The 24,984-nt window shown below is 46.4% G+C and overlaps 1 protein-coding gene across 1 annotated transcript in view; it reads right to left on the bottom strand.

Moving 5' to 3' along the window:
• Positions 1 to 24,984, bottom strand: part of ATP13A1 (ATPase 13A1) — a 547,512-nt gene that overhangs the window by 472,690 nt on the left and 49,838 nt on the right. The window contains exons 5-6 of the mRNA XM_069604021.1: positions 24,673 to 24,828; positions 23,033 to 23,102 (exon numbers count right to left, since the gene is read on the bottom strand). Coding sequence (XP_069460122.1) covers positions 23,033 to 23,102; positions 24,673 to 24,828 — 226 coding nt within the window. The remainder of the gene's footprint in view (positions 1 to 23,032; positions 23,103 to 24,672; positions 24,829 to 24,984) is intronic.

Here is a 24,984-nt window from a genome sequence, read left to right on the forward strand (position 1 = left end):
CCTCTACGTGCACTCCAATGCTCTGGAGTGCCTTGCTGGAATCACGTAAGCAATACCTTTTTCCTCACAGTACCTTAAGGTTCGAAGAAAACGTTCATGGTGGATGCTCTGCGTTGTTGCAGCTCTGGACCCGACCTTGGTCTGATGACTGAAGGCAGGACAATGGACGGGATCTCTCAGCAGCAGTCTCGAGGAAGGACATCTGGCACGGCTTTCATCATCTTCTTTGGTCACTCTGGTTTTGGCGACGTTTCTGCAGCCCCAAAATAAGCTGTGATTTGCCCGGTAAATCTTCTTTGCTTTCTGATGAGGGTTCTAGGCGAGTTGGATCGGATTTCTGGAGTGTCCTTGGGGGCTCAGCAAAGACTGACGGATTCTGTCTTTCCACCACGATGCCCTGGAAATGGGCAGCAGGTCTCCTGGTATTGGGGTTCCGCAACTCTAGAAACACACAGGACCTCGGGAGATGGCTCAAATCAAAGTTAGTCTTGATATTGATATTTTATTTCTATCGCGCTCATACACAAGTGTTTCAGAGTGCGACAAGGCAAGGGAGGGGTGGGGCGGGGTGGGGAGGGTGAACAGGGGAGAACCAAAACAGTGATCTTACTAGGCCCAGTGACATTGAGAACACGCAAGCGCATTGGCGAGGGGGGAGGGGAAAAGTGCATGGAAGGGGGGAGAAGTGGAAAGTGCGAAGCAGAGGAGAAACAGATACAATAAATAAATAATAAAGTCAACAAACAGTGGTAGTGCTGCCCGCAATTTTCAAATTCTATGTTTAAGGCAGCAAACAGGGTAGGTCTGATAGGTGCAAGAAGAAAAAGGTGGGGGCTGTATGGGTACAGATACAGACCCCAGTGCAAGGGGTAGCAAGGAGGCAGTGCAGGAAGGTGGCAGGGTGAGCGGGTACCTGGGCTCGGAGGACAGAGGGTGGCTAGGTGCACGGTGCCAAAAGAGAACAGATCAGCAGGGGAGAGGGGGAGTGAAGGCAGAAGAAAAGAGGAAGGTCTTGAGGTGCTTCTCCTCAAATTTTAGAGTGGCAGGGAGGCTGTTCCAGAGGGAGGCACCAGCCGAAGACAGATCTACCCCCAGCTCGTTTCTTTGAAAAACTACCGACCCTGAAAGAGTTGGAGGTAGAGGAGCGAAGAGCTCGAGAGGGGAGGTATTTGCGGAGGGATAGCTGAAGGTATTTTGGACGCAGGCCCCAGAAAGCCTTGTGGACAATGCAGAGGGTTTTGAATGTAATCCTTGCATCCACTGGGATCCAATGGAGAGATTTCAGAGATGGAGAGATACGATCCCAGGGCTTGAGGCCAAGGACAAGTCTCGCAGTCCAGTTCTGGATTAGTTGCAGAGGGCGGAGAGCAGAGGCAGGTAGATTTAGAAAGAGGCTGTTAAAATAGTCCAGGCTAGAGAGAACCGGAGCTTGGGATACCATGAGCATCTGGGGGAAGGAGAGGAAAGGCAGAGTACCTCTGAGGAGGTGCAGTCGGAAATTTGACTTTTTAGAGACCTCAGATGTGGGTGGAGAAGGAAAGGGTGGAGTCAAAGATGACCCTGAGGTTCTTAGCCTCGCAGGTGGGGGTAGGAGGAGGGCCAAGGGAGGCCGACCAGAGAGTTGAGGGGAAAGGATGGTGAAGGTGTGCCGATGAGGAGGATCTTGGGACTGGTTGTTCCCACCAGTTAAAAGGGGAGGTTTTGTCTTCATAAGAGTTCCTCTGTCGCACAGAAACACAGAAAACGGGGTCAGGACAGCAGTGGTCACCTCACAGTGTTGCAAAGGGTCTGCAGGCGTCTCTGGTCGTCTTGATATAATATAGCATTTATAACGCGCCTATACACAAGTGTTTCAAGGCACGCATTCACAAGTGTTACTTCAGTTACTTCAGATTGCAGTGATCGACTTGCTTTTCACTCCAGCAGCCTCACCTTTTATACAGTTTCAGAGCAAACTCCTTTGCAATCTCACTCAGCAATTTACAGGACAGCCAGACCAACCCACCCAGTGGCAGCTGGTTTATTCAGGCACCCTGGCAGACAAAGGACAGGGGGGGGTGGAAAACTACTACGCCACTTCCTGCGTGCGCAGATACACTAGAGCCTAGGCGGTGACACTCAAGGGTTGCGGCCCAAGGCAAAACCCACACACAGGCACCACCCCTCCCAGAATGGTAGAAGGGTTAACAAAGAAAAACCACACTGGAAATGGCTAAATAAATAATGGCAGCTCCAAGTTGGTACTAGGGTGCCTCTATTGTGCATTACAGAAGGTATGGACATAGCCTGTGATAGAAAAATTACACAATAGTTGGTAGAACACGTCCACTGCGCCTGGCCATAACTAGGAGATTGTCTATGAGACTGAAAAGTCACATGAGAGATGGGGCTACTGTAGGGGAGGACTGGTCCAAGACGACCCCCCTCGCCTGCACTTTCTCCCCAGGTAAGGACTATGGCTCTCTTGGGCGTCCCCTCATGCCACCCGGGCCCAGGTGGTGGAGGGCTCACCCACTGGAGACATTGCCCACACGTATTAAAATTTAGCTAGGCCTAGAAACCATTTTTGTCTGGTAAAGATGGTGTGAGCTCAGCGCACTGTAGCGCGGCCCCCACCCTTGGAGGGTTTCAGTCATCCTTGTTTGCCGCAGCACCCTGGTAGATCCGCTGCGAGCACGTTCCCACGAACAAGACGGACATGAGCTAGCGTAATAGCCTAACATTGTAACAGTTCACCTCCCGCAGTGTATCGTATCATCGCTCCCAGCATGACCCGGCCCGCAGGCCTAGGCAAAATGAAATGAACAGTAAAATGGTCGTTACAGGCCCGACAATCTTTGTATATTAATGCTGAGACTACTTGCAAAGGATGCTTTTCTCTCATAAAACCCCTTATATTACAAAAAGCCTGTAGGATGTATGATTACAAGAGATCATGCCCCCATGATATGAACGATGGTGAGCATATACCATTGCAGTTGGGTACTAATAATAACGGCACACACCACAAATACATGTATGACTGCAAAACGCACACCCCATGGGGCCCGTGCCATAACTGAACTAATGCTGCTAGAGGACACAAGAAAACGAATGTAAACCATCCAAAGGGCCCATGTGAAGAATGCATGAGAAGGTGCATGTCTAGGCCCCACATGCGCCACCACCATCACGCACAAGTGGCGGGTTACTTTCTATGTCCTCCACCAACCCTAACTCTACCTCACTTACTGCAAATATATATGCATATAACTAAATACTGTACGTGTTAAAACATAAATGTATAAACAAGGTACTCAGACTGGTTATAATCAAGACACATCCAGCAAAGTTTAAATGCATGTTCTGTAGTGTTTCGAACAAGTATTATAGAATGTTCAAATGTTTGTGATGTCTTTACCTAAACCGGCAACACACGAGGGAGATACCTTTGTGAAATATGTGCAAGGTCATTCCCCCTCCCACCCAGCGAGGGCTGCCAAGGCATGAGAGCAGAGACCGCGCCGCGCTGCGTTACCTCCCCCAACTAGACTGGAGCCGCTTGAAAGACTTGTAACCCCCTCTGTAGCACCCAAGGCCACCACCCGCCACCTGCATTATTTACAGCACAGCAGTAAACCTCTGCCTGAACGCACGCGCCCCCTCGTAAACCTCACAACCCACCGGACCACCTCAGACTTATGGCCCTGTGCAATAAAGACACCCAACACTTTGACAACATACAGCGGAACATCCATAACAACTTCTAACAAGGCAGGAAGACATGTACCGCCCGTGCCAGGCCCTGAAGCTTAGCCCCTCGACCTATGGCCCCGGTCAACAGGACACTGGTAACCATGCCCTGACATATTACCTCCAGTCCCCTCACAAGGTGCATTCCTCCTGTGTTGCATTAACCTGTTGTATAACCTATTGTAAGATTTACTGAAGAAGATAATGCTAAAAATGCTCGAATGACTGCGGTGTGCATGACATAGGGCTAATAAGTCAGGAAGAGACATTCATCTCTGCCACTGGCCGCGATGGCCCCACAACACCGCCTGGATGAACTCTGCCACCCTGCCAGGCCCAGCCCAACCCACGAGGCTGCCCAGTGACGTCTTCCAGCCAAAGCCAACCACATCACAGCAGCACCTATAGTTAGTCATCGCCACCCAATCCCCAAGAACTTGTGCCCCCTATAGTGTGTAGGTTCTTATGACGTTTTTTGTAAATATATACGCCTGTCTTTGCTATTGTCAGACAGAGCGCTCTCGGAGTTTGCAGAGTCCTTTGCATGCCCTATTCTGATTGATAAACTCCCATTTACGCTCACCCGCACTCTGTCTTGGCCTTATTCCCATCTTGGGAGAGTCCTTTATTGTCTCTCATTGCGGGGAGGATCGTGCTGTGTGGGGACGCTTGCCTTCAGTGGTGACCCCGATAGCGTGATTTTATTTTTTCCTAAACCCATTATAACCGTCCCCTTTTGGCATGAGAATCTCCGGTCGGAAAGGGATACGCACGGTGAGCCGGCTCCAGGAGGCTGCCCGCCAACGGCGACCGGTACACTAAGAAGTGCGCACTCAATAGAGAAAGGGTACGGGATCCCGATTGGAAAAAAATCCCCTTTGAGTACCGCTCGCCGGAGCCGGGGCTGACTGTTGAGTTAACGGCGACACTGCCTGGACGGACCCAGTTTCGGAGACTATCGGTTCAAGACGGGCACGTGAGTACTGAGTGTGAGCGATTGTAAAGGGAGCAGGGAGAGAAGGGTAGGAAAGGGACCGAGAAGGGGGTACGAAGATATACTAAAGATTACTCTAAAATGTTCCTTTCTTTTTCTTTGCATATGGCCATTAGGATTACGAGGTGAATAAAGAGATAGAAGTGACGGGAACCTAGCTCCGAAAGGGGGTGGAAGGCGGCGCCGCATAGTGCTATATTGACTAGTGCTGGGAATATATGACGAAGTGAAATACAAGATAAAAGTGTTCAGCAAAAGGGGGCACTGAGAATATATTAGTGATCGCTACTACTTCTTTTCTTTTTCTTTAAGGGCAGGGGGAGAATAAAAACGGAATTAGCACGAACTTGGGAGAAAAGTAAGAGAACAAAGGTCCTACTAGAGGGGGGAGAGCAGGTTAAAACCTATAAATATATGCATATGCCCTAAGTAAGATAGACAGGAACAGCCGGCTAGGGAGGAAAGGGAGGACAGTGTGAATGGTGTACTGAGTGTTACCAAGAGGTGTGTGCACCTCGTATGTGTCAAGGGACGACTGTGATGTTGAGAATGTGTAAAACAGCTATAAATATATAATTGTTAAATGGTCATGGTAAGTGTGACCGGATAAAACGTTTTGAAGGCAACATTGAGACAGCGACGTGAGTGGGTGCTTTTTGATTTCCGGGTTGATGTTGTCAAAATAAAAGATGGGTTGCTGTTGTATGTGTCTCCCAAAGAGAACAAGTTAAAAACTGTGTACCGTCTGTTCCGTGTTGTACAGTCAAGGGAGGGAGAGCCCAACCGAGCATAACATTGAATGTGAAGTAGAATACTAAAAAATAATATCTATACTACATTCACATTGTGGCTGTAGAAACACACACACAGCGACACATAAGCGCTAGGAGGACACAGAGATGGGGGCTGAAACACCCTTATCACATATTTGTAAAAGTCTTCCAGGGCACGCGGAGCGGATTAAGAAATATCACGACCAATGGGTAACCGAGTTGAAAGGAGAGGGGCTACCCCAGTTATGGCCAGAGGGAGGATCATTTGACAAAAGCATTCTAGATACGGTAATGACATGCATTTTCTTGAAGTACCGAGGGAAACAGCTGCAGAATAGGAGGGAAATATTAGATCTTTGGCGGTTATTCGAAGAGGTACCACCGCCTAAAGCGCCAGCACCAAATCCTGATCTCCCATCTACTACAGACAATCCACTGGTGTTACAGAAAGATATCAAAGAAGTGCCAGGTGTAACACCACCAGTAGAGGTAATAAGTTTATACCCGATATTAAAGAAACCTGTACCCGCAGAAGGATACAGTGATCCAACGTATGTACCTCCCCCGACAACTACCACACCCCACCGGCCCACTGCACCCCCACCATATGAAAGTACAAGGGAACGAGGCCAGGCGGGTACACAAAGGGTGGACATAGAGAAACTCACAGATGATCTAGAATCAAGACTGTCTATAGCAAAAGATGAGCTCTCGAGGATAAAAAACATATGCGAACGGACAGCACTGGATACAACTAGAGCTGGACGTACGTCTAGAGCATCGGATGAAAGCAGACGGCCCGAAGAGGGGTGGAAGAAGGGCGAGATCCTGTTTAGGATTGAGGAAGAACCAACGCGAATAATAGAAGTAGGGACCCGAGAGGAAGATGGTGGTAACGAAGAAAGGCTTGGGGGACTTGGAGAGGAATTACTATGTGATATTAGAGAAGAGCTAGACGAAAGCGACAGATTGAGTATGGCAATAGGAGGGGGAAGCGAGGGGGAGGAAGGTGCATGTTCTATGAGAACCCTAGATGATGACTGGTCGGGGCGACTGAGGAACAGAGTGGGAAAGATGGCATCACTAGGAACATCAGCAGCCAAAACGGGTCCGGATGCAACAACGAAAGGAAAGCTACAGCTCCCGTTGATACATAGGGGAGGAGGGAGGCCTAACTATATCCCATGGGCACAGATGGATAAAGCTAATTTATTAAAGTTATTGCCCCCGTTATCAGGAGGGGCAAGTAAGTGGATATACGCCTTCGAAAAACATACAGCTGGGGTACCCCTAGCTGTAGGAGATGTGAAAAGTCTGCTCGTATCAGCGGTGGGCGACCAGGCTGAAAGAGTATGGGTTAAAGCCGGTTTCCCGGGAGTAACATTAGACTGCGACCGCCATGATGGGGCCTCCTTTAACACAGTGCGGGCTAGGGTGTGGGACGCCTTACGCGAAACATTTCCAGACACACCTGACTTACAGTCCGTGATGCAGTGTGCCATGAATGACGGGGAGGAGGCTATGGATTACATTTTTCGGGTCCAAGAGATGTGGAGAGCGGAGACGGGCACGCCCTGGTATCAATCGACATCTTTATTTTACTTCATTATAAAAAGGGGGCTCCCAAAGGAAGTGCAGAAGGCGCTTGACAAAATAGCAGGTATAGAAGCAAAGGGATGGCCGGAATTTCAGAGCATAATAGTACACCATTGTAAACGAATCAAGGAAAGAGAGAAGGAGGTGGCGCAGAAAAGATTGGCAGACGAGGCGAAGTTGGTGCAGACAAAGTTAGTGAAGGTTGCAGCAGCAGTAGCCGCGCTCCCACACAGCAGGGAGGGAGAAGATGAGGAGGAGGGGCTGATAGCAATACAAGTAAGGATGGCAACTAATTGGGCGGGAACAGGACAGCGGCAGTGGAACGAGCAGGAGCAGGGTGGAGGTCCGCAGTGGCAAGAGTGGACCCCTCGAGGGGGACGAGGTGGGTACAGGAGCCGAAGAGGAGGTGGACCACAGGGGTACGGGGGAATGGGAGGAAGTGGATGGCAGGGTCCCAGGGGCCCTCAGGGGAGTTGCTGGAACTGTGGGCGATGGGGACATTACTCCAGGGAGTGCAGAAGTAGACAAAACAACGGGTTCCAGGAGGTGGAACAGTATGGCCATCCCCACCCGGGAAGCCCATATGGCCTTCCAATGGGACAACAGCAACTGAGAGACCCAAGCCAGGGTAACACGAGCCAGCAACAGGGACCCCAGTATAGAACACAGAACCACCCACAAAACATGCATAACAATGACAGCATGCAGTATACACCAGGCAACCCTTTCGCGACAGCAGCTAACGGGGCCCCCGCACCAGCACCTTATAACGGCATGTCAGTGGTCTCAGGTAACGTATTTAATGAAGGGGGGGCGATGAGACACCCCGCATAGGACAGCCCACAGAGAACACTTGCGTGTCCAGTTCTATCTACCACCCACAGTGCAGCAGAGGAACCATTGGTGGGGGCGCAGATAGGAGACAGGCAATTTATATTCATGGTTGATTCGGGAGCGGAGAAATCATGTGTCAGGGAGGGCCGGTTCCCGTTATCTAACAGGAAGTTAGAGACGCAGGGGTTCTCTGGGGCTGTAATTGAAGTTCCTTACACAGACGCTTTGGATGTAACCATAGGGGGCAAGACTATAAAAGCACCCTTACTGTATTATGAACAGTCCCCGATAAATTTGCTGGGAAGGGACCTTATGAGTAAACTTAACATGACCATATCATTTACCGAAGGAGGAATAGTGTGTTCTACACCCGGGATATGCCCCTTGCGTGCAATGTTGGTAGTGCAAGCCTACACAACCACACAGGAAATACGAGGGCTGCCACAAAAGGAAGAGATGTTTATTGCAGGGCTAAAGACTTTGGCCCTTATAGTCCCAGAGCTAAAAAACATGGATTGGAGGATTCCAGCAGAATTCCTCTTCCGCCCCATAGTGTGTCCAAATGCAGCACCAGGATCAGTGGTGTCGTTGGATTTGCACGCCGTGCAGGTATCAACGAAACGGATCGCTGTGATTGGAGTAGACAGAGAAGGATGTGAGTGGCGCACCGTACTGTGTACAAACGCAAACCTTGCCCTGCGCGAGGTAACAGATGAGGATCTCTTTTCAGATACAGAAGTAGATGGTGAGATAGTAATGGAAATAGCGATGCCCTGTGACATTTTGATCCAAGCCAGAGAGATCCCCGTCCAATTGATGGCAGTGGTAGGAACACCACCGTCATTTTTTGATGACGACATGAGGCTAGTACCAAACAATTTATGGACAACAGGCCCACATGATGTAGGGCTGTTGCATGGAGTACAACCTGTGAGAATAAAACTAAAACAAGGAGCTATCTTACCAAGAGTTAAACAGTATCCATTGTCCCGTGAAGCTGAAGAAGGGATAAAAGAGACCATAAATGCACTACTAGTACAAGGAATAATAGTGCCTTCAAACTCCCCATGTAACACATGTATTTATCCAATCAAAAAAGCAAAGGGGGGATCTTGGCGGATGATACAGGACTTACGCCCCCTCAATGATGTAATACAAAAAGAGTTCCCTCTAGTCCCGAACCCTGCATCCATACTATGCAGTATCCCAAAACCAGCATCACATTTTACAGTAGTGGACTTGAAAAACGCATTCTTCTCAATACCTCTGGCTGAAGAGAGTAGATACCTTACAGCGTTCACACTGGGGGGAAAAAGATATGAACACTGCAGACTGCCACAGGGATACTGTGAAAGCCCGAGCATATTCAACCGCATATTGCATGAAGACTTGGGGAACCTATCAGTAGAGAGTACGATTATTCAGTACGTGGACGATTTATTGGTGTGTGCACAAGACAAAGAAACGTGTAGAAAAGATTCAACAACGCTCCTGACTTTACTGGCCAACAAAGGGTACAAGGTAGACAGGGAGAAGCTACAGTATTGCCTGACTGAGGTCCTATACCTGGGACAGCTCATATCAAAAGATGGAAAAAGAATAATTCCCGACCGGGTGGAGGCAATAAGGTCAGTAGGAGAGCCCACGACGGTGAAAGACATGCAAAAATTTTAGGGGATGTGCAATTATTGCCGAGCATGGATACTAGACTATGCAGCATACACCAGGCCCCTCCTACAAGCACTCAAAGAAGCACAACAGGAGAATGTAAAAATAAAATGGTCAGAAGAAATGAGCATATCGTTCAAATCACTGAAAGAGCTAATTTCAAGCGCTCCAGTACTAGCAAACCCTGATTATGGACACGAATTTTACTTATTTTCCCATTGCAAAGGAACACTTATGACAGCGGTGCTGACACAAAAGACATCCTTAGGACACAAGCCCCTAGCTTACTATAGTGGTACTTTAGATGCCGTGATGCAGGGTCATTTTGCGTGCGAACAATCGCTCGCAGCAGCCGCATTCGCGATTGAGAAAAGTGCCACAATAGTAATGGGATGCTCTGTAACATTGTTTGTGGAACACTCATTATTTGCAATACTCGAAAGATCAAAAAGCACGCTGACCACACAGCGGGCAACAGCATATGAGATCATATTGTCCAGCGCCAACATCCACATAGTGAGATGTAAAACAGTGAACCCCGCCACGTTTATCACAGAAGCGTGCACATTGGAGGATATGCAAAATCACGACTGCACAACCCACACAGGAGAAGGAGGGGAGGGCACAGTGGTGTGTGAAAACGCTCTCAGCGAGGGGGAAGTGTACTTTGTGGATGGGTCCGCATCAATTGATATGGACACGGGAGAAAAACACGTTGGCATGGCGGTAGTGAGACTAGAGGAAGGTGAGTTTGAAACACTAGTACAGTACCGCCTCCCGTCACATTACTCTGCACAAGCAGCAGAACTGGTTGCGCTCATAGAAGCACTACACGCAGCAAAGGGCTGTGCAGTTACAATATACACAGACTCAGCTTACATGACGACGACAGTACATGGAGGTCTAGCAAGATGGGGCCGTAGGGGATTCAGAAGGGCAGACGGAACGCCAGTGCAGCATGCAGAATTGTTAAAAGAATTAATAGAGGCCCTACAAAACCCTACTGCTGTAGCAATAGTGAAGTGCCAGGCCCATACATCCAATACAGACGTTGTGTCTTTAGGGAACGCGGCAGCGGACGCTGCCGCCAAGGAGGCTTCCTATTTTCAGAAATACGACACAGGTGAGTTCATGATGAAGAACACAACAACCGAAGAACTGTCAGACGGGTACAACATGATGTCCTTATCACAAATTCTAGAATTGCAGGAAGGAGCTAGTGCAGAAGAAAAACTAACGTGGACGAAACGGGGATGCAGCCAATCAGGAACAGACCTATTATGGCGGCAAAATAACTCAGGGAAAGTGGTAATGCCACTACAGTTACTAGAAGTAGCATTTCAACAGCTACACTTCCCCGCACACAACACTAAACAGCACATCGCAGCAGAAATACAGGAAGAATGGTTTGTGCCCTGTCTCCAGGAGCATGTGTCTTGATTGGCAATGGAATGTACAACATGCCAAATATACAACTCAGGAATGACCCTACGCACACTCCGGGGAACAATTCCCAAACCCATTGGCCCCTTCAGAGAACTGCATATAGACTATGCAGACATGGGGGAAAGGTGTAATGGCGCACGGTACATGATCGTGGTTGTGTGCCCGTTTTCAAGGTGGGTGGAAGCAGGACCCTGTGCGCGACCTGATGCCAAAAGCGCCGCCAAGTTCCTAGTAAGGGAAGTGTTCCCGCGCTGGGGAATTTGTGACGTGATTCGCTCAGATAACGGCTCTCACTTTGTGAATGAACTCTTCAAGGAAGTTACCACGTTATTGGGTATAAAACATAAATTGTGTTCGATTTATCATCCTCAAAGTAATGGCGTAGTGGAAAAGATGAACGGCCTGTTAAAGGGCAGGTTATCAAAACTATGCTTCTCATTAAAGAAAAATTGGATTTACTGTCTACCCCTGGCACTATTTGAGTTGAGAAATCAACCAAGTAAAGACCACCATTTGTCCCCACACGAGATCGTGACTGGGAGACGAATGAACACAGCACACTCTCCACTGCGTGAACACTCAGATGCTCACAGGAGCGCCGCAATATTGGGAGATGAGTTCACAGACTACCTAAGAAAATTAACAAGGGCAGCGCGCGCAATATCGAAGCAACTCTCCCCACCCTTCACTAGAGAAGAGGGAAATGGAACAGGATCTGTCACGGAGCCAGAGCAACAGCTACAGCTAATGCCAGGCGACTCAATTTATGTCAGAAGCTTCGTGCGTCGGTGGAATGCACCACGATTCCATGGCCCATACGAAGTAATATTTTGCACGCCCACGGCAGTAAAGGTGAAGGGCTTGAGGTACTGGGTGCACTTGACCGACGTACGAAAAGCATACAGCAATGTACAAGAGGAAATAGATGAGGAGGCACAGACAACAGCAAACGATGCAAATGAGTAAAATGTCTAAATACCGACTTGTGTGTGTGTGTGTCAGCACTGGACTTCAATGGAATAATGACTGACAAGGATATTACAAAAAAAAAAAAAAATTTTTGTGTGTGTGTGTTTTTCTTTTTTTTATCTTGTTGAGTGGTATGTATTAATGAAATAATAATACTATAAACCCTTGTCTGTGAATACCCCTCCCCCACATCCCCACCCGCTTCCATTCCCCGTCAAATGTATTGGCACAGATGGTGCCAGCAAAACGTTTACATGCATGCACTTAATGCACTTTTATATCTCAAAACAGGAGCTTCGATGGCATCTAACGGGCAGCCTGCAACAGATAGAATTAGTAGAATGAGAGAATTAGTATATGAGAGATGTAGATATTCGTATGAGTGTGGATTATCAGTATGCATCACATTGTTTTTTATGATAATGTTTGGCTTGGTTACATATTGGTTTATAGCGTTCATCTCTATCGAGATGTACGAGGGGGGAGGGAGTAATAACACTACTGGACCAATTAACAGTACCACCGGGCCCGATACAACTGCAGGTGTCAATACCAGGGAAGGTGATTTTTTGATATGGGACGGAACTAAACTTGTGTGGGGGTATCATACCACACCATCCAGTGTTGTGACCTCACAAAGAGAAAAGCCACAAGGTGGAATACAGAGCAACACAGTGGCTCCACCAGGGGTATCCACTTACAATGCCCACAGTCTCAATGACCGAAACCCGTCTGCCATATCATGGTTATATAACACCCCCACCAACCAGCTTACCCCCACCCCAGAAAACAATATGCCAGATAACGTCAGGAAAGAAGACTAAAAGCTACTAGAAATGCACGAAATATTATATGATGAATGGGTCAAGGGGGGCGGGAATGAGAAAGGGGGGGTCTAGTTTGTCCACTGCCCAGGGGGGTGTGAAGTACATGAGCAACAAGAACAACAGACGAAAAAGAGAAGCAGGGAGGAGAAAGTACGATGAGTACTATGGGCTAGGTCTAGATGAGATGGAAGACCCACGACACACCCATCAAACAAATAAGTGGTATGCAGACATGAGTGCCACAGCTAAACAGACAACAAACGAGAGCTGTTATGTCTGTTCCCTCATCCCCCATGCATCAGGTACACCCAAAGTGTTGTTACCCAAAGAGTTGCCTATTGTGGATGCCCAATGTCTCCTTCATCTCACGCTGTGCAGGATTAAGAACACCTTCCAGGCACACGAAGTGACTTTTCAAATGCTGCAGAACGAGAAAACGTGTTACCCAAAAACGGCAGGAGTAGTATGTTTGAAAGAACCATTTTTTGTGATAGGTGGGACACTTTTTTCTGACAATAAGCGGAAGGATGAAGAAGTACTGTGCAAAGCGGAAGCACTAAGAGGTGTGGCGCCGGATAAATTACAGTGGATAGTGGAAACATGTACACCAGTATGGAGAGAACACATTTCAAAGCTAACTTGGGTAACTGCCATTGAAAAGCCGTTCAAACTACAGAGCGAAATGGACTATAAACTGTGCTTTAGAGGAGAAGGGAGAACCCCCATGGGAACAAACAAGAACTGCAACAAGACCCTCGCCATCCCAGACCTAAGGAAAGGGACAGCGGCCCTGATGGACACGTACTGGGTGTGCGGCAAACAGGCATACCTACACCTCCCCCAGTCATGGAGTGGCAGCTGCTCAATGGCCACTCTGCACTCAGCCCTGATGGTGATACCAGAAAGCCACGTCGATGGGACACGGGAACGCATGCAGAGTGTGGCTCAACCAACTGCAGAGACACAAATATATGTCCTGTCTCCTGGAAACAAGGAAGAAGTGCTGACCCGCAACAGGCGAGCATCAAATTACATATCAAAGGCATCATCAGAACTATTGGCTCAGATCCCAGACAAATATCGATTATTCAGCTCAGCAGAAACATTTTTTGCCTCACTCGTCTCAAGTGTCCAAGCACGGGCAAACGCAAAATGGCTCCAGATAACACGCTGGGAATTGATTCAGCTGGCGAACGACACTGAAGAAGGATTCAATATCATCAGAGTTGAACTAAGAGCCTTACGACTAATGACCATGCAAAACAGGTATGTTCTAGACCTGTTGACAGCGATGGACGGTGGTGTTTGCCGAAAAATAGGAAGTGCCTGCTGCACTTTCGTACCTTCTGAAGATGCAGAGAATGGCTCCCTGTCCCATGTGATCGAAGCAGTCCACAACCTAGGAGAAAAAATGAAAATGGAAGGTGGAGCAGAAGCGAGTACCTGGTTCGACAACATCTTCTCCTGGGTTCCCTCATGGCTTGGAACAACTGTGAAGTTTTTAATACCAGCTGTTGTGTTCCTCCTTCTACTTTTTTGCCTGTGCCAGGTGGTTCTTCGAGTCTGTGCTAACGCAGTACCAAATGGTGCAATGATGATGGTGACAATGGGCAACTCACATGGTACAATGAAAACAATGCAAGAAGCACAAGTACAAACAGGGATAGATAATTCGCCCAGGTACCAACTGGTGCCCATATACCACGATAAAGATATTGTAGATAAGTTGTGGCACACCACCATCAAAGAGCCCCGTATACTAGAATGGTATGAGGAAGTTTGGGTAGATTTAGAAGCAGATGGTGGGTGCATATATCTAACGTGTACTCCAGATGAATATGCACGGAGAGGTGAGAGCTTAAGAGCAGTGTGTAGAGCATGGATGCCCATCAAAGGAACTCCGGCATGGGATGAGGCGGTGATGGACGAGGCAGAATGTAGGAGGATAGAAGATTTAAAGAATTCGTTACTTTAGTAACGAAAGGGGGGAAATGTAGGGGAGGACTGGTCCAAGACGACCCCCCTCGCCTGCACTTTCTCCCCAGGTAAGGACTATGGCTCTCTTGGGCGTCCCCTCATGCCACCCGGGCCCAGGTGGTGGAGGGCTCACCCACTGGAGACATTGCCCGCACGTATTAATTGCCACACGTATTAAAATTTAGCTAGGCCTAGAAACCATTTTTGTCTGGTAAAGATGGTGTGAGCTCAGCGCACTGTAGCGCGGCCCCCACCCTTGGAGGGTTTCAGTCATCCTTGTTGCCGCAGCACCCTGGTAGATCCGCTGCGAGCACGTTCCCACGAACAAGACGGACATGAGCTAGCGTAATAGCCTAACATTGTAACAGTTCACCTCCCGCAGTGTATCGTATCATCGCTCCCAGCATGACCCGGCCCGCAGGCCTAGGCAAAATGAAATGAACAGTAAAATGGTCGTTACAGGTCCGACAATCTTTGTATATTAATGCTGAGACTACTTGCAAAGGATGCTTTTCTCTCATAAAACCCCTTATATTACAAAAAGCCTGTAGGATGTATGATTACAAGAGATCATGCCCCCATGATATGAACGATGGTGTGCATATACCATTGCAGTTGGGTACTAATAATAACGGCACACACCACGAATACATGTATGACTGCAAAACGCACACCCCATGGGGCCCGTGCCATAACTGAACTAATGCTGCTAGAGGACACAAGAAAACGAATGTAAACCATCCAAAGGGCCCATGTGAAGAATGCATGAGAAGGTGCATGTCTAGGCCCCACATGCGCCACCACCATCACGCACAAGTGGCGGGTTACTTTCTATGTCCTCCACCAACCCTAACTCTACCTCACTTACTGCAAATATATATGCATATAACTAAATACTGTACGTGTTAAAACATAAATGTATAAACAAGGTACTCAGACTGGTTATAATCAAGACACATCCAGCAAAGTTTAAATGCATGTTCTGTAGTGTTTCGAACAAGTATTATAGAATGTTCAAATGTTTGTGATGTCTTTACCTAAACCGGCAACACACGAGGGAGATACCTTTGTGAAATATGTGCAAGGTCATTCCCCCTCCCACCCAGCGAGGGCTGCCAAGGCATGAGAGCAGAGACCGCGCCGCGCTGCGTTACCTCCCCCAACTAGACTGGAGCCGCTTGAAAGACTTGTAACCCCCTCTGTAGCACCCAAGGCCACCACCCGCCACCTGCATTATTTACAGCACAGCAGTAAACCTCTGCCTGAACGCACGCGCCCCCTCGTAAACCTCACAACCCACCGGACCACCTCAGACTTATGGCCCTGTGCAATAAAGACACCCAACACTTTCACAACATACAGCGGAACATCCATAACAACTTCTAACAAGGCAGGAAGACATGTACCGCCCGTGCCAGGCCCTGAAGCTTAGCCCCTCGACCTATGGCCCCGGTCAACAGGACACTGGTAATCATGCCCTGACATATTACCTCCAGTCCCCTCACAAGGTGCATTCCTCCTGTGTTGCATTAACCTGTTGTATAACCTATTGTAAGATTTACTGAAGAAGATAATGCTAAAAATGCTCGAATGACTGCGGTGTGCATGACATAGGGCTAATAAGTCAGGAAGAGACATTCATCTCTGCCACTGGCCGCGATGGCCCCACAACACCGCCTGGATGAACTCTGCCACCCTGCCAGGCCCAGCCCAACCCACGAGGCTGCCCAGTGACGTCTTCCAGCCAAAGCCAACCACATCACAGCAGCACCTATAGTTAGTCATCGCCACCCAATCCCCAAGAACTTGTGCCCCCTATAGTGTGTAGGTTCTTATGACGTTTTTTGTAAATATATACGCCTGTCTTTGCTATTGTCAGACAGAGCGCTCTCGGAGTTTGCAGAGTCCTTTGCATGCCCTATTCTGATTGATAAACTCCCATTTACGCTCACCCGCACTCTGTCTTGGCCTTATTCCCATCTTGGGAGAGTCCTTTATTGTCTCTCATTGCGGGGAGGATCGTGCTGTGTGGGGACGCTTGCCTTCACTACTAGGTTTCCCTTTGGCACTCAATATAAGGTGGTGTGACACAATCTCTCAGACACAGTTTTAGGAGAGCTACTAAGAACTTCAGTTACTCTAGGATAAAGAAAAAGAATCTCAAAGGAGGACCCTAGGGGTCCCAAGCAACACTGCCCATAACGAGCTGTGTGCTGCAATAATTAAGAGCTATAGAGAAACAGACTCCATAGGATAGGTAAAATACAAAGAATTGAGTTCCAAAAGACAGAGCCTAAAAGAATAAATGAGTGGAAAAAGGCTCCCCTCATTCAGGATTAAAGAAAACGGTCCAGAAGTCCAGCAAAAAGTGCTGGCGGTCTCACTATGAGAGGGGAAGAAGCATAAAAAAATGATACATCTCCCTAACAGTGGTGAAAGAGTGGCATGAAGGAGTTGCTGTAAAGGGGGTGTGTCATTGTGGGTATACCCCAGCTGAACTAATAAACCTAGGTCGAACTAAGTTAACGTAACATAACATACAGGTGTATTTGTAGAACATATTTTCACCCCCAGAGGGGCATCTAGGCACTATTGACAGATAAGGGAGGTTTATTGCTACCCAACTTAAATGGTACTTATTTTATCAACCTCGGAAGGATCGAGGAGACAGCCATAAAGTACCTTGGCGTGATGGTGCAGAAGGACACTAGAGACGTATACCCGGTAAACTCACCGCCATCCCCCTTCGAGGACCTGGACAAGTGGTCAGAAATGACCATGCCGTGCCTAAGGCGTCTGAACGCAGTCAAGAGGACATTGCTCCCTAATATCATCGGATGCTTCCCATTGACATGCTGAGGGAATATATTGCAGAGCTTAAACACTGACCGGTTCTTGTGGAGGGAACAGAAACCTAGAGTGGCTTTCACAATGCTGATACAACCCAATGAAAGAGGAGGGGTGGGACTTCCGGAGATGTACGAGTACTATAGAGCAGTGCAGTTTCAGGCACTGGTGCTGCACGAGAGGAGAGGGATTGAGAATCACCTGAGACCTAACGGTGTGGGAATGGCTCTGGGCCCCTAAGACGGAGATGCCACATAAGGTGCTGCAGCATAGAGTGCTGGGCCCACTATGGAAATCGTGGTGGACGAAATCTGAGATGAAGGATGTCACAATGCGGCCATCACCATATACGGACTTCCCCCATTAGAGACGATATGCATGAGCCACTGAGGTTTCAAAAATGGTTTAAAGCGGGCCTGGAAAGAGTGGGCTAGTTAGTCAAGGGAGACACTTTCATAACTTGTGAGGAACTCTGGGAGGGTCTTCACTTGGAGACACTCTCGGTATATCAATACATACAGTTGAAGGAGTGTTGATGTACGAAAAGTGGAAGGAGGGGGTGCAGAGGGGCTTGACGGAGACAGAATATTCTTAGTGAGTCTACCTCGACCAAGGGTCTGATCTCCAGTGTGTATAGAGCCCTGTTGGTGGCAATGGGAGTGGGGACGGTAGCTCAGTGTACAGCAATGGAAACGCATCTGTAAGAATGCACACGAAACTTCAATTGCATGCCAGTATAAGTTGCATTGCCTTAAGCTCCTGTATAAATGGCAATATGCCCCGGTACTCCTGTCGAAAATGTATGCCCGAGTGGACCCAACTTGTTGGAGGGGGTGCAGTGAGAGGGCCAACTACCGGCATATGTGATGGTCCTGTCCCAGGGTGCAGTGTTTTTGGAAGGAGGTGCTGGGATGGAGCAAAGAACTGGAGGGGAAACAAATGGCTGGTGCCATTTTGGCATAGAGGAAGGGGAAAGAAGGTTGGTCACGTCTTCCGAACATGACACTTCCTGTTACTTGCAGCTAGGGTATGTTTGGTAATCCGGTGGAACTGTTCGGAGCTACCTAGTGGATAGATGTGGCTTGTAAAGCAAGGGAAACATATGAGATGGAGAACATCACGGGGCCCTACACGATCTACAGCCAGCGAGGGAAATGGAAAGGGAAATGGTATGGGCTGAGTTTCTTGGCAAGTACAACGTGCGGCCTGAGGCAGATCCTCTACTGGAGGGAATCGGGCAATGGAGAGGGTGAAAGGGAAAGGGATGAGACATGAGCAGGCAGACTATGGACAATCGCCCTGGGCTCCACTAAAGGGAAAGATAGTGACTCTAAACGGGGAGAGTGTTGGATGGTATTCACGTGTCCTACAAGGGGGAGGAGAACTGAGAGGCATGTAATGCTGCCGGGAGAGGGGAGGGTTTCGGGGTGTTAGTGTGTTGTAAACCTGCCTGCACTGGAGGAGAATAGGTGACCACAAAAATGTGCAGTTTGGCGTTTCTTGAAAATTAGCACGGTTAAAATGGTTCAAATAAAGAATATAATAATTAAAAAGCCTTGTGGGTTAGTCAAAGCTGTATTAGCCTCCATCACCTTCTCCGTCTTTAATTTAAATGTACCTTGTGTTTTTTCTACACCCTTTACTATTTTTGCAATACTTTTCTTCTATTTTCGAAAGTGCAGATATTTGTGTACATAGGACTATAGTAAAGAGTTCTGTCAATTTACCATTGTGAGCAATCAGACTAGCTTGGTGGTAAAACTACTAAACTAACAAAAGTTTCTGATCTTGAAACCATTACCAGGAAAACCTCCCTACCCATACAAATGCTTTGCCCTTTTGCTTTTCACTTATTGTGGGAATAAATCAGTAGGGATTGCATCATACGAAGGCTTTCTTTTCCTAGTTGCACCATTGTTTTGTGTTATTGAGAGGAATTTACTCAGTCAGCTGGATTAGTCAGTTAAATAAATACTGATAAAGTTCTTCTCCTGGTTTTTGATGCCTTCACTTATATTTTCTCGTATAGTCTATTGCTTTGCTACACTCTTAGGACTACCTGTCTTTCGCTTGTCTCCTCTAAAGTCTGTTTTTAATGCTTCTATTCTTCTCCTATATCTTTTTTCCCCCACAAAATTCAATTTCTTGGTCATTGTCTTTTCTTGGTTGGTTTTCTTTTCACTCTCACCTCAAATGTAACTTTCTCTGTCTTGTCTTCAAATCCCTCTATGGCTTTGCACCCTCTTATCTTTCCTCTAGTTGCCTCTTTATTCTCCTTCACCTGATCCTCGTCCTCAGTCTCACTTTCTATTATCAGCTGCTCGCCCCCTGTGCCCAATCATGGTTTTGTTCTTTTACTTTGCTAGCTCCATCTCACTGGAATGTTCGTCCTCTGTCTCTTCATTGCATTACCTTTTACTCCATTTTGTACTACTCTTAAGAATTATCTTCTTCATTTAGAATGACCGCTATGCATGCCATCTTTGTTTTTAACCCTGCATTTTATTGTACTATAAAGTGTGTACCCTATTCAGCGCTTTGGCGTAAATCCATATAAGTTACACATAAATACAAATATTGTTCTGTAGTAGTGTCTTCTGTGCATTTTACTGCTGCATTGGCATAACAGGCATTTTAGATACCCCTCTGTTCTTTTCAGGACAGCAAAATCTGCACTGTACACTTTCTTAAATACTTTTTTTGTTGCTTATACTGGGGAGTAGAGGAGGGGCTAAATTGTTGAGCATGCTGCAGTAGAGAGGTAGATTAGATTACCATCTTTGTGCAAAATTCTCTCCACCTTTCGATTACCCCAGAACTTTTTGCTTGACTCAGATTTTTTTGACCAACTGAATGGGAACCTTTATGCTCACTCATTCTTTTTCTCTAATCATGGGAACCCTTTTGACCTCTTTTTGGTATTTGTGGGGGCAGGTTTTCCTCCAATTTTAAAGGCATCTACAATTTACTAAAGCAGCACACAACACTTAATGAAGTGTTGCTGGAGGATCCAAGGGCCTTACTGCGATTGTTTTTACTTTACTTGGAAACTCTGAAATTTACCAAGTCAGGGGGATAATTTTTATCCTACCCGTGTTTTATTTTGCAAGATCAGCACGTGCCACCTTATGTGGAGTGCTGAGGGGATCCACTGTATCCCTTTTCTTGACTCTCCAGTACCTTTTTTGTCACTGACTTTTCTATCTCTTTACACTAGGGGCAGTGCACCTGTTACACAACTAGTAGTGAAATTTCATCGCATGCTAGCTTCGCAGCTGCTGTAGGGGACACAAGGGACACCATTTGCCCAAAATGGTGGCTGTACTACAAAAGATGGCCAGTCCTTTCTCATGTCTTCTACCCTGCTAGGTGGGGGAGGGTCCTCTTGTCCCTTTGTCTTCTCCATGCTTTCCTTGGAAAACCTGCAAGGACCCTTTGAGTGGTTGGCAGTGTGGGGAAGGTCAACCAAAACTCCCCTAGCCTTTGGCCTGCAGTGTGCCTGTGAGAAACCAGTTCAGCCTGGGAGGCCAACTGTCCCCATTGGACAGAACCCCGATACCCCGCAAGTGTCAATGGTGTATGGTATACAATTGGTGAACTAGACAGATTTTCTGCATAAATCCAGAGATCATGGGGCTGAAACTGAGAGTTGACCACTGGAACAGAAGAAGCCGAAGAAGAATAAAGTCAGATGACACCAGCAACTACCAGCGACCACCAGCACCTGCCAAGTAACCCCTGCTGTCCCGACCACAACTTTCAAGCAACCGGGAAGATCCAAAGACTATTTCCTCCCTTGAACTAGTGGTTCTAACCAGTCACAAGACGAACTGCATTTTGCACCATCCCTTGAAGAGCTGCTATATCCATGCCCTGCAATTCACCAATAGCCTAGAACACCCAGGTTCCCTTGCCTTTGTAAATCTAACTGTATACACATGCTGCTGGACTCTGCTTAACCCGCTTTCCTGCTCCACCTCTGGCCACTGGTGGCCCAGTGAGCAAGCTGAACACAGAGACTCACATAAGATCGGGTTGAACTCATTATGATAGGCTGTAATGTAGATATTTAAAGTTATAAAAAGTTAGGAACGGTTTGTATATGTTTCAGATCGCTTTACTAAGCGATTTGTTACTACCAATGCTATGCTAAGGTTACAACTTTGGTTTATAATTCAATGAATGCTACAAAGTGATGTTATATTAGTCTACTGTTTTAAAGTTACTTGACTTGTGAATTAGAACCTCTGCCTTTGTGTGTAATAAATGTCTATTTTGTATGACTCCCAAGTGTATTAGTGCTTCCTTGGACAAAGTGTATGCTCCGAGCTCTCTGTGCCCCACTACAGCAAACCTCCCTCCTTAGAATAAACTTGGCTGCTCGCCATTCTACCAAACCATTGTTTGGTACAAGCCTAAACTAAAAAGTGCAACCCTGTTCACCTAAGGTGGGCTTTGCCAAGTTCTGTCACAGACACTAACTAGTGTAAAACCCCCTAACAAGAGGCTGTTAAGAGGGGTCTCGTTTTTCGTTTTGTTTGTATAAACAAATCAAAAAGGTCATATATGGTTCTTATTTATTTTGGCTATTTAGTAACAATATCTTCTATGCCGGCAATGAAATGATTTGCTGCTGTGGCTCAAATAACTGGGGCAATTTGTAGACTCAATTTATAGCTTCTGGCTTGCATGGGAATTAAAACCAATGCAACCAACAAAGATGCCACCTAAAAAGTTACCTGGGGTATTTCTTAACTAAGCCCAGAATACCTCCAAAATAGATATATGGAGACAAAAACAAGGAGATTTCACTGTAGAGTTCATCCTTTTCTCTGTGGAGTATAACAATTGATGCATATTCTTTTCCCTAATGTTTTGTGTTTCCTTCTCGTTTCCGTGTATGCTTCAATTTCTGAAAATTGGAAACTATGACCGTATTCCTTCACTTCTCTCTACTTTTTGTCAACTGGTTTAATATGCAAGACCTCTGTTGTAGTACTTGCCATCTTCTTCTGAAATCACCCGATCTATGAAAATTAACAAAAGCACCATACATTCTATTTGGCAGGCACGTGCACACACACATCTGCTTCCTCTACATGAATCCATCTCTTTGGTAAGTCAATTGCTTCACAAAGCATTTCATGTCAGTAGTCCAGGAGGATAGCTCAGTGGCAGCGTGCTCGACTTGGAAATAAGATGACACGAAGCAACACAGGTTCGATCCCTGGGTCCGCGCTTAGAAACCTCTGGGTATTAAGCGCGTTATAAATAACCTATCATATCATATCATATATCATATCATGCGATATTAAATAGTGTCAATTTCACTAACTTCAGAAGACACAAAAACTCCAAATATCCTTTACCTATGGAAACAATATCTCCGGGAATGATCTCGTCACTTGGGATAGGCCTCCATTTACGATTTCTGTAAACCTGAGATGTAGACACAACAAAGAAAAAAAGGGATCTAAATGTCAGACCATATAAGAATGCAGAAATAAGGTATCAAGAAAAAAGATTTTCAAAGTTATTGTGATGGCCACCATATTACTTTGCTGCTACCTGCCGCAAACCACAAAGCATCTTCGTTTTCATTCTGAAACTCCACTAAATTGCAAACTTAAAATTTTTCTTGACAATAACTCTTATTGCTTTGATTCTGAATGAACAAATGATGGCACATGCGGTGGACGTATGCTTATCTCAAATCATGTGTAGTAGGTGAAACCATGTTTGTTTTCTTCTATGCTGGTCTAGTAAAAAAAAAAAAAAGGAAGCACATCTTTTGGAGACCGCCTTTCTTTTCGGGAAGGCAAGTTTACAGCTTTCCAATATGCTGAGACACGGGTGCCCAGGATTTACAGCATCTAGATTTTTTTCATTGTTCGAGTGTTAACTAGCAGGTTTTTTTTTTTTTTTTTAAAAGAGAAGGATATGCATGCTCATCAGGATTACCAGTTGTGGACTTTTCATATATTACACACACACACACACACACACACACACACACACGTGAGTCTTTCCAGTGTTTAAGAATCAGCTTCTTCAGACAGCGGAAGAATAGTCTACCAAAATAGAACTCAATGGGATGGAACACAAATAATATCAGAATTAGGCAGAATTAGTGAGAAGAGGAGCTTTCATGAAGTAGTGAACAGAGGAAAAGACTCCAGGATTTAAAAAAAAAATAAAGCTGTACACAACATTCAGTGACTCGGTCTATTCTACGTAAACAGAAGGATAATGTAGTCACCAACGCTCAGAGACAGTGCTACTTACGCTTCACATCAGAATCAGTGCTGGAGAACTACAGTACCACAATGATAACCCAAAATACAACTGCCCACAAGATTAGAGCATACACAGATCTGCCAATTTGTCACTTTCCTATACGCAATGTGTTGAAATCTTCTGAGCAAACACGACATAAAAGACATTTCCGAATTGGGGCTAAATTACAGAAACTGCCAGCAAGTTCAATTTTGCATGCTACATGTCACAAGTGTGGAAATGCCGTAGTGCAATTAAAGCGCTTTCATTTCACTTTTGCACCAGTGCAAAGGTTAGGCCTAGTGCCAAAATCATTATGGCGCAAAGTTTCGGTAATAGGACCCCGAGCAGCAAACATTAGCAGTGGCTTAAAAACTTAAACGATCAAACGTGTTTGATACAAACATACTAAGGGAATACCCAGCAAGTGAAATCCAACAAAACAAGCCTGAACAGAAAAAAAAAAACCCAAGGCCGCGTAAAGGTTATAACATTTGGACAGGAACAGTACTAGGCTCTCTTTCACTCACTGGGCCATGTTCGTTAGGCAAGAGCCTCATCCAGCTCTGTCTGTCTCAAAGAAAAAGTTAGTGTGTCCAATTACATTAGCGCGATAATGGGAATGAAAGTCATTCTTGTGTGAGGGAGGATGTGGATGTTGTGCCGCATTGTAAGTAGCAGTTCCTGAGAACCGTACAGGCAACACTTCAGACGATAACGAAAATAAACTGACCTGTATTAGGTAGGGCTTATTTCCCATTTTACGAATCTCCGACATGTTTCTCATTTGCTGTTGGACTAACGAGGCTTCAAAAGCCACCAACATGAAGAGAGTGAACACACTGTAATACCAGTATTCATCCAGGCACCACAAGCCCACACAGAACACCTACAGATGAAGAGAAATAAAAGCAGTCTTGAGGGAGGTCGTCAAATCTCAATGCAGGTACTCCATACAAATTGAAAAACAGAAGTAACTAACAATGCCTCAAAATAATGTTTCACATACTAGTACATACATATTTTTTTAAAACACCATACAAAT

This window comes from Ambystoma mexicanum, chromosome 3q (genome assembly GCF_040938575.1).
Source record: "Ambystoma mexicanum isolate Mex_15411 chromosome 3q, UKY_AmexF1_1, whole genome shotgun sequence".
Lineage (NCBI taxonomy): Eukaryota > Metazoa > Chordata > Amphibia > Caudata > Ambystomatidae > Ambystoma > Ambystoma mexicanum.